Source organism: Mytilus galloprovincialis, chromosome 14, assembly GCF_965363235.1.
Source record: "Mytilus galloprovincialis chromosome 14, xbMytGall1.hap1.1, whole genome shotgun sequence".
Classification (NCBI taxonomy): domain Eukaryota; kingdom Metazoa; phylum Mollusca; class Bivalvia; order Mytilida; family Mytilidae; genus Mytilus; species Mytilus galloprovincialis.
Window position 1 is genome coordinate 72,489,710 of NC_134851.1, and position 11,284 is coordinate 72,500,993.

The 11,284-nt window shown below is 32.7% G+C and overlaps 1 protein-coding gene across 1 annotated transcript; it reads right to left on the reverse strand.

The window, feature by feature from the left end:
* Window positions 1-3,056: 3,056 nt before the first annotated feature.
* LOC143059601 (uncharacterized) lies at window positions 3,057-9,305 on the reverse strand. Its single transcript, XM_076233116.1, has 3 exons — window positions 9,284-9,305; window positions 8,414-8,461; window positions 3,057-6,731 (listed from the first exon to the last, which is right to left on the reverse strand). Exon 3 carries the CDS (start codon window positions 6,505-6,507, stop codon window positions 3,553-3,555), a length of 2,955 nt encoding a protein of 984 aa, XP_076089231.1. The 5' UTR covers window positions 6,508-6,731; window positions 8,414-8,461; window positions 9,284-9,305; the 3' UTR covers window positions 3,057-3,552.
* Window positions 9,306-11,284: the final 1,979 nt, after the last annotated feature.

Consider the following 11,284-nt stretch of genomic DNA (forward strand, 5'->3'; position numbering starts at 1 on the left):
GATAAAATCCTGGATAATCATAGGTCTATTCTTTGTTCCTTTGTTATTTCAACCAAAGATGAAGAACTGGATCTTCCATCACTGTATTGGATACCTAAACTACATAAGTGTCCTTACAAACAACGGTTTCTTGCTGGGTCTTCAAATTGCTCCACGAAATCTCTTTCTAAAATATTAACATCTATTTTATCAGCAATCAAATACTGGCTTCAAAGGTATTGTGAAACTGCCTATTCTAGATGTTGCGTGAATCAGATGTGGATACTTAAAAATTCCTAAGATCTTTTAGAGTAAATATCTAACTCTCGTTCATCTTGTAACCGTATTAAAACATTTGACTTTTCTACTCATTACACAAGTATTCCACATTCCAAACTAAAAGACAAATTGAAAGAGTTGGTATTACTTTGCTTCATAAAAAAGAATGGCCAACGTAGATACAAGTATCTTGTCTTAGGGAGGGATAAATCCTACTTTGTAAAGAATCACTCTGATTCAGGGATGGGGTCGATTACTTTAAAATGTAATAGATTAAATTACAATTACTTTGCTAATAAAATGTAATCGATTACATTACAATTACACCCTATTTCATATGTAATCGATTACATTAGATTACTTTTCTTTAAAGTAATCAGGATTACTTTAGATTACTTATGATTACATTGTATATTGCAATAACAAAGTTTTTTTATAACTTTTTATCCTCAGAAAAAAGCTAATTTTGGTGATTTTTGTAAAGCCTTAATTTATTCATCCTATTTAAAAGAATTAAGACAAGTACAGTGTAACATGTGTATTTGATAAAATAACTATAGACAAGTGTCATTTCTCAATGTTAAAGATATAACTTTATTTTTTTGCTACAAATTTTAACCAACTGTCTAATTAACAAAAAACCTGAACAAATAAGGAAAAATTAATTAAGTATAGTTTTATTGTCTGTTGGGACATAATTGACACATCCATTAATGTTTTTACAGGTGTTAATCAATACTTCCTATTTTTTAACAAACAATAGGTGAGCTTGGGTATTAACATTTTATTGTCTTAATAACAATATCAATAAAGTTAAAAGTGCTTGATTGTCATTATTTCTTTGAAAATTTTTAATTCTTGATCTAATTAATAGAATTATTGTCAGGTGAAAGCACAAAACAGCTTTGTAACTTGGAAAGTATATACATTTCTCTTTAAATTAAGAAACAGTTTATAGTAATAAAAGATATTTTGTATTGATGAAACTTCTGACGTCACTTATTGTTTACTATGCATATTGTTTGTAATATTATGTCATGTGTATACACTGAACATGTACTTGTTTATACTGATGAGCCGTTAGACTCAAAGTTAATAAAAAATAAAAATTAAAAAGCACATATTATACACAAATTTATGGAAAACTAAAAAAAATCAATAAATGAAATCCGGTTTTAACTTCCATTTTGAAGTAAGTGGGCTCTTTATATATGTCCACCATCAAAGTCAAATTGGAACTAAATGTTTTTTGCATTTGAATTTCAATGTAGTTATGTAAAAATATTGGGTAGACTTTTATGAAATTGGAGTTAATATCAGAAGTTCTCAATGAAGGAAAATAAATGCTTTTAAGGCATATTCTTGTATCATAAGAGCTCAATCTCACAAAGAAATATTGGAGAGGCAATTTTCTTTAGTAAACTGTTAACAAAATAAAACACTTGGTTATACAAATTTGTTATATAGATGATACAATTTATCACATTAAACAAGGTCCCATCATTGTGAATACTAGTTTCATGATTTTTCATTCAAGCTTTACATTTTCTTATTTCCATCTTGTATATCAAACTTATTTTCATATATATACAAGATATGTAATCAGCAAGTAATCATATGAATGTAATCAGCAAGTAATCATATGAATGTAATCTTAAAGTAATCTAAAAGTAATCATGATTACACCTGATTTTTGCCATGTAATCGATTACATTATGATTACTTGTAATCAGAAATTGCATGATTACTGATTACATAGGATTACACTGCAAAATGTAATCGATTACAGCTGATTACGATTACTGATTACGAGTACCTTATGCCTGCTCTGATTCAAACAAAAAATTATCTGAAACCGATATTATCAAGATGCTTGATTTCTTGATTGACAACATATTTGTTACGTTCGGAGGACGTGTTTTTCAACAGACTGTCGGCATTCCAATGGGAACAAACTGTGCCCCTCTACTTGCCGACTTGTTTCTTTATTATAATGAGGCTGACTTCATGCAGGAACTTCTGAGGAAGAAGGATGAAAAGTAAGCAATATTCTTTAACTCTACTTTCCGCTATAAAGATGACGTTCTTTCACTATACAATTCAAAATTTGGTGACTATGTGGAACGCATCTATCCCATCGAATTGGAGATAAAGGATACTACAGATACAGTTAAGTCGGCTTCATATCTTGACTTACATCTAGAAATTGACAATGAGGGTCGGTTGAAAACAAAACTTTGATAACTATCAACACCACTGGGTCGATGCCACTGCTGGTGGACGTTTCGTCCCCGAGGGTATCACCAGCCCAGTAGTCAACACTTCGGTGTTGGCATGAATATCAATAATGTGGTCATTTTCATAAACTTCCTGTTTACAAAACTTTAAATGTTTCGAAAAAACTAAGGATTTTCTTATTCCAGGCATAGATTACCTTAGCCGTATTTGGCTCAACCTTTAGGAATTTTGGATCCTCAATGCTCATCTTTGTACTTGTTTGGTTTTATAAATATTTTGATTTGAGCGTCACTGATGAGTCTTATGTAGACGAAACGCACGTCTGGCGTACTAAATTATAATCCTGGTACCTTTGATAACTCTTAATACGATAAATCGGAAAAGTGTCTGAATGTCTTAACAGGTATTAACGTTTTTCCCTAGCGGTAAATTAAGTCGATTAAGACTTGATCAGACCAACATGACTGTTTCCGACTTAAATCTGTCTACAAGCATGACAAGTGTCTGGTATCAAGAAAATTCCTCTCTTTCAGTAACAGTTGTTAATAATAAAAAAAAAATTCAGTATTCATAATGTTTTTATAACTCACTACAGATGTAACTTTATCACAAGTCAAACTATGTTACTTTTCAGCACTTAACTTCCTAAGATTGTGTTTAAACATTGTTAAATATCCTTTTCTATTAAAATCTAACAATCATACATCAATCTTCACTGCCATCTTTAATCACAATTATCAATATCAATGGTATATCACTAAGTTATTTCACTCTTAACCACAGTTATCCAGCATATCTTCATATAGTGGATAATAAACCTATACAATTAGTAGTATGCAGACACTATGATAGTTGTCTTCAGCAGGCCTGGCAGCAGCTTTAGCATTCATACATGCATCAGCAGCAGCGATATTATCTCATTATTTACAGCTTAAAATTTATAATGTATGTCTGATAGCATTTTCTTTTAACATAACTTCAATTAGAAATACACGACAGGCGAGACATTTGTGTGTGTCCACTCTTGTTATTCCTACTTGTAAAATCCACAGATGGTTACTTTAATTGTGATGCTTTCAATTTAAGATGCTGCTCATAAAGATTTACAATGTCCACAGACTGTGATTTAAAGGCAATATCAAGTGGTGTCTTACCTTCCTTATCACACAATTTAATATCTGCGTTCCATGAAAGTAATAATTTAACAGTTTCAATTTGGTGTAGATAATTCTTGTTCATTATGTTGTTAAATGCAATTGCATAATTCTTGTTCAGTCTGTTTTTAAGTGAATTTGTATCTATACTATTCACTTTTGATTGCAATTTTAGTCTGGATAAACAAACCGCATGTAACGGTGACTCTCCTCTACTGTTACACTGAGATACATCAGCATTGTTCCGAAGTAACAGTTCTACTGTATCTTTATGTCCTCCTGCACAGGCCACATACAATGGAGATTCACCATCAGTATTACACTTAGAGACATCAGCATTGTTCTGAAGTAACAGTTCTACTGTATCTTTATGTCCTCCTGCACAGGCCACATACAATGGAGATTCACCATCAGTATTACACTTAGAGACATCAGCATTGTTATGCAGTAACAGTTCTACTGTATCTCTATGTCCTCCTGCACAGGCCACATACAACGGTCTTCCATCCTCATCACACTGATTGACATCAGCATTGTTCTGAAGTAACAGTTCTACTGTCTCTTTATGTCCTCCTTTACAGGCTACAAACAATGGAGACCATCCATTCTTCTTACACTGATTGACATCAGCATTGTTCTGCAGTAAGAGTTCTACTGTATCTTTATCTCCTCCTTCACAGGCAAAATCCAACAGAGGCCTTTCAAAAAAACCACACGGAGAGACCGCAGCCTTGTTGTGAAGTAACAGTTCTACTGTATCTCTATGTCCTTCTTTACAGGCCACTTGCAATGGAGAGTGTCCAAACATGTCACGCTTAGAGACGTCAGCACTGTACTGCAGTAACAGTTTTACTATATCTGTGTGTCCTCCTTCACAGGCCGCATGTAATGGCGATGTTCCCACCCAATCATCACCTTCATCGACATCAGCATCGACATCAGCATCGACATCAGCATTGAACTGCAGTAACAGTTCTACTATATCTTTATGTCCTCCTTGACAGGCCACTAACAATGGAGATTCACCATCAGTATTACACTTAGAGACATCAGCATTGAACTGCAGTAACAGTTCTACTATATCTTTATGTCCTCCTTGACAGGCCACTAACAATGGAGAGTCTCCACGCTCCACTAACAATTGAGAGTCTCCACCCTCACCACACAGAGATATATAATCAGTGTACGGCAGTAACAGTTTTACTATATCTGTATGTCCTCTATCACAGGCTATAAACAATGGAGAGTATCTACCATCAACGTAACCATTGTTCTGCAATAACAGTTCTACTGTATCTTTATGTCCTCCTTCACAGGCCACATACAATGGAGACTGTCCAATAATATTACACTCAAAGACATCAGCATTTTTCTGCAGTAAGAGTTCTACTGTATCTTTATCTCCTCCTTCACAGGCCGCATACAATGGTGACTCAGCATGCCCATTATACTGAGATACGCTAGCATTATTCTGCAGTAACAGTTCTACTGTATCTTTATGTCCTCCTTTACAAGCCACATACAATGGCGACTCATCAACCACATCACACTGAGATACATCAGCATTGTTCTCTAATAATAGTTTAGCTACAGCTGTATGTCCTGTTCCAGATGCTTTATGTAAAGGGGATCTGCCTTCACTGTCTGTTTTATTCACATCAGATTTAACATGAACAATCAGAAATTGAACAATATCAATGTAACCAGTAGTTGCTGATTCTACTAAAGGTGTCGTATAAAAGTGTTTCTTCTTATCTCTATATTTTAGTTCATCATAATCATCGTCTATAATGCAGCCTTCTGTATCAATGTTCTTTAATACTGTTTTTACATCATTCCTTTTTAAAAAGCTTATTAACTTATCTCTAAATGTCTGACTAATTAACTGTGCATTATTGAATGTGCTTGTAACGGCATGCTCTTTTAAATCACATAACAGTCGTTCAAAATAATCTTCTTCTTGATCTTTCAATAGTACTATTAAATCATCCTTTTCTTGAATTTCTGTTAAAGATTCGAGGATGAAATGATCCTGAATAAATTCAGGAGTAGCATATTTCATAAAACATTCGGTAAGGTGTTGTCCACAGATTACAGCTGCCATTTCATGGATTTTGTCATGTATCATTCTGTACTCTGTGCCTCTCAGTTTGAAATATGTGCCATGTAATGTTGAAAAGCCAGCTTTTAAAGAATTTCTATGCCTCTCTTTGCTTAAGTCTATGTCAAATTCTTTGACAATGTGCTCAAGTTTGTCCTTTTTTTCCTTTTCTGACACTGATCCTAATTTAAGCCAATCTGTATCAAATCCATCGTTAAAAACAATACACAGAACAAGAGCACAGAAGTGTTCTTTGTTTGTATCAATAATTGTGATTATGTCTGTTTTAATACTGTCCAGAGGAGCTGTAAATAGTTTCTCCAGTTCCTCACATGTTTTGTCTTTTGACAATTTACAAAGCAAGGGAAAGTAATCAAAGTTCTCCTTGACTTGTTTTATATTGTCAATTATGTCATCAGGAAGATACTTGTGCAGCATATGAATTCTTTCAGCTTCCAGCAGACACAACTCAGGTGATAATAAATTGAATACTTTTTTTGTGAACAATGCAATACGTTGAAACTGTGATTCTTTATTTATATGCAGTCTACAAGAAATCAGTAATCTTGGATTTGATATCTTGGAAGCCGTGCCATCACTTATACTTCTAACATCTGTTTCTGCAACTCTAAATATTTTCTCCATTTTTTCTGAATAATCTCTCCACGTCTGTAATGTTTGTGTGTTGATTGTTTCCTTCCCACAGATGTCATCTACAACAAACACTTGTTTTTTGTTTCTATTGTAATAATTCATTATGTCTGATGGTCCTGTTAACACTGGTATTATCTCATATTCAAAACTGTCACGTAAGTGTAACGCAGCATGATGTATGTTTGAAGATTTACCACAGCCCGAGCTTCCTGTCACAATAATACAGTTATGCGAGGGTAGAGACTTCAGTATGTGACGTGTTGCTCTGGTTTCGAAAAAGGTAGTTTGGTCTTGCTCCCATTCTCTTATTTCTTGTCCATGGTGAGCTGCAAACAAAAATAATGCAAGATGAGTTTGTAAGATCAATTTTGTACTAGAACCAAAAAGAAACATATCCAATCTCAAATGCCTCACTCTCTTAACTGATCATGCTGATTGTAACTGAAAGTTTCTTAATCTATCTTCAGAGCATAGGAAACAATAATTTAATACTGTATGAACTAATACATTGTTCTTGATAGCATAAATCTATTTTGTAATGGATTTTAAAATAAGCTATTCCAGTACTGTTCATCTCTATAATTTAATCAACCAAAAGTATATACATTCAGTAGGTGGAGCTTAGCCCGAATGTCTGCATCGATCATAAATGAACAAATAAATCTCAACCTGCCACCATTCAGTCATGGGATACTAACAACAACTTAAAATCATCCTGTTTTGGACAATATGGGAATTTATTATTAGCTATTGCAAGGCAGGAATATTCAATTACAAATCTCCATGAACTAGTGAAAGATCTTAATAAATTGCTTCGCTGAGCGCAGGTGGATAAGACATTGTTTTCATTTTTTTACAGCACTGGGTCGATACCTCTGCTAGTTGGCTATCAGTCATTGAAGGTATCATCAGCTCAGTAGTCAGTAATTTGGTACTGCCATGATTTATAACAAACCTTTGAAATAGTCTGTTTATAAATTTTATGAATTTTATAACTTTTTCAAGTCCAAGGACCATGACATGCAGAAAATTATCCGACCAAAACAAAAAATTTGAAATTGGTCTGTTACTTTTCAGGATAAAACTATATACCAATTATCAATCAATATATCTTCATGCATGATGAAAAAAAAGAGTGGAAATATAGATTTCACAATTGCAACCAGTATATTATGATATTTCTCCACTCGAGACAGTTAAATTTTAATATTTAAAGCGCGAGGCTTGCCGAGCTTTTTAAATAATTAAAATTTAACTGTTGAGAGTGGAGCTATATCGTAATACCAGAGTTACAGTGGAGGAATCTGTTTCTCTTAATATGATTTCTATCCTTCCTTTTCAAAGATTTGAGGAAAATTTTGTACTTTTGATGTGACGTCATCAGACATGGTCGCCTTTTTTCATGAAGTCACAATAAGAAAATTCAGAAGAAAACAAGAAAATTTAACGTCACTGTTAAATATCAACCAATCATTTGCCGAGAACAGATTTTTCACTAGTGAGGAGAATTATTTTTTTTCACACTGGTCAGGAAAGCTAGGTGAAAATAGCACAAAAATTAGAAAAAATACTCTTAACGTTGGATATGATCATAGATCTCTAAAATTAGATATGATGTAATGCAAAAAGTAAAATCACAAAAATACTGAACTCAGAGGAAAATCAATTCGGAAAGTCCATTATCACATGGCAAAATCAAATAACAAAACGCATCAAAAACGAATGGACAAGAACTGTCATGTATATCTATTTTCAAATTATCATCAAATATATAAGTAATATTTTTCTTTCAACATTAAATATTTAGCAGATCACAGAAAAGCGCTTTAATAGGACGAATGAAATTATTAAATGTGGTGTTTTCAATATTTTCTACCTCATCAATTTGTACCAGTTTATATAAATGAAGAGCACTGTCTGTTTGTTATAAATACAATCATATATAACAACTGATGGGCTTGTATGATTATTGAAAATAGAGACTTAGTAAACTTTAATTTATGGTTACCTCGAATATGTTGTGGAATATGATCTTCAACTCGTTTTTTCAGTTCTTCTGAAAAATAATTCAGTTACTCAAAATACAATAGAACAGACATATTTTTGTATGTAAATTCTATCTTTTCTGTCTTAATCTTATTATTAAACACCTGCTTTAAATAAGACTACTTTTATTGTTTTAATACGAAGATATTTCTATATACTTTTTTGCTCTTCTGTGTAATTGTTTTTTATATCGCTTTTTTTGTAATGATTTTTCTCTTTTTTGTCTTGAATGAGTTCATTTCTTTTTTCGTTTTAATTGTTTCAGAGTTTTTAGTGTCAGTGTCTTTAATAGCTGACTATAGGTAGTGGATAAATAAACTCCTCATAGATACCAGGATAGAAATGTTGTATTTGCATCTTTAAAAACCTCATTAGTGACACTTGAATAAAAAAAAAAAAAAAGGCCTAATAAAGTATGAAGTAGAAGATATTTATATTAATAAATTAATTTGAGATATGAATGCAAACAATAAAAAGATATTTGTTGAACTCTTATCAAATTATTTAATCTCAACAGTCCTGCCTCTGTATTATTTGTGATAATATGGGGTTACCCACTATTTGTATTTTTAAAGTTTTAGATCAGTTTGTTGTCTTTTAGAATTAACCCAAGTATCATTTCTACCTCACACAATTCAGCTGTATAAATAGCAATCAGTGAATGAGATGTGAGAAATATCTATTACAATGAATAGATGAAGAACAGCAATAAACATGCTTTGTCTTTGCTTTTTGTGTATTATTATTTGCTGTGTATGTACTGGTTTGGGGTAATGGATTGATATCCTTTGTTTTTTCTAATATATATGGCTGACACAATGAATGCACTCACTTATTGTTTGGTTATTCTCCTTTGTTATCTGAAAGGAAATTGAATACAAGTTAACAAATTAACTCTAATGCCGTCTTGTTACAATAATTTAGTCAATCTGACAGTGATGCTGTTTAGTTTCGTTTTTGTAAAAATAAATGGCAAAGACAATTACAAATCTTTTATGGAACAAGAGTTCACACACTGAAATGTCTCGCCTTCTTTATTCATCATTGATATTATGTTGATAGTCCTAAATATGAAGCTTTATTACAACTGTCAAATAAACTGAACATTAACCAGATAGCTAAACAAAGACTAATGAACCATGAACAAAAGGCCAAGGTCAGATAAACCATGCCAGACAGACATGTACAGTTAACAATGCTTCCATACAAAAAACATATTTGACCTATTGCTTACAGTTTAAGAAAAATAGACCAAAACACAAAGAACTTAACACTGAGCAATAAACCATGAAAATTAGGTCAAGGTCAAATAAAACCTGCGCAACTGACATATAGATCATAAAATATTTCCATTCACCAAATATAGTTGACCTATACATATAGTATTAGATTAAAAGACAAAAACTCAAATACTTAACTTTGACCACTAAACCATGAAAACGAGGTCAAGGTCAGATGACATCTACCCGCTAGTCATATACACCTTACAATCATTCCATACAACACATTTAAATAAAGTAGACCTATTGCATACAGTATTATAAAAACAGACCAAAACACAAACACTTAACTATAACCACTGAACCATGAACATGGTCAAGTTCAGATGACACGTGCCAGTTGGACATGTACACATTACAGTCCTTCCATACACCAAATATACTAGGCCTATCGCTTATAGTATCTGAGATATGGACTTGACCACCAAAACAACCTTGTTCACTGATCCATGAAAATGAGTTCGAGGTCAAGTGAAAACTGCTTGACTGGCACGAGAACATTGCAAGCTACACACATACCATATATAGTTATCCTACTACTTATAAAAAGAGAGAATACAACACTACAAAAAACTTTTTTTTCAAGTGCTCACTGAACCATGAAAATGAAGTCAAGGACATTGGACATGTTTCTTCTGACAGAAACCTCGTGACATAAGGCATCTATATACAAAGTATGGAGCATCCAGGTCTTCCACCTTCTACAATATAAAGATTTTAAGAAGTAAACTAACGCCGCCGCCGTTGCCAGATCAATATCCCTATGTTGAGCTTTCTGCAACAAAAGTTGCAGGCTCGACAAAAACAACACCATGGCAAAATTTAGATACGATATGAAATCCCTCGCATTTAATACCCATCGTTTAAAATGTGTGTGTTGAATTGAAACAGTACGCCAAAATTGTTAACTCTTGATATTTTTTTTTGGCTGAATCAAATGTGTGTCTGTATGTAGCAGTTTACAAGAAAAGAAGCCAACATTAAAAAAATGGTCAACATTATGCTTGAGGAATAACATCTATAAGCAATATTATGTATTTTGACTCATTTGTGGTTCTAGTGTCTATAAAAGTGTTCAATAGATTCGGAAAAATACAAAATGATAAAATTAACTAAAAAGTACCAACACTCAGTCGACCTCTGATTTCATTTATTATTCTGAATTGCTAGATACAGTATTTAGATATTTGATTTTCTTATACAGTTTACTATAATTTTCTATAATTTTATTAAACTCATGTAAGGTATTGTTTGATGATTTAGCCATGTTTAATAAATAACTCTAGTTAGTAAAATGGCCATTGTTATATAATAGTTCGTTTCTGTGTGTGTTACATTTTTATGTTATGTTTCTGTTGTGTCGTTGCTCTCCTCTTATATTTGATGCGTTCCCCTCAGTTTTAGTTTGTAACCTGGATTTTTTTTTCTCAATCGTTTTATCAGTTTCAAACGGCGGTATACTACTGTCGCCTTTATATAGCAAGCATGGGTGTTAAACAATTAAAGAAGAAGGACAGACATACTTACTACCTGGCAGACAAATATTTGACAGA

Bases quoted from the DNA above. Each gene is read 5' to 3' on its own strand.
- LOC143059601 (XM_076233116.1), bottom strand. From the start codon at position 6,507: ATGAATTATTACAATAGAAACAAAAAACAAGTGTTTGTTGTAGATGAC.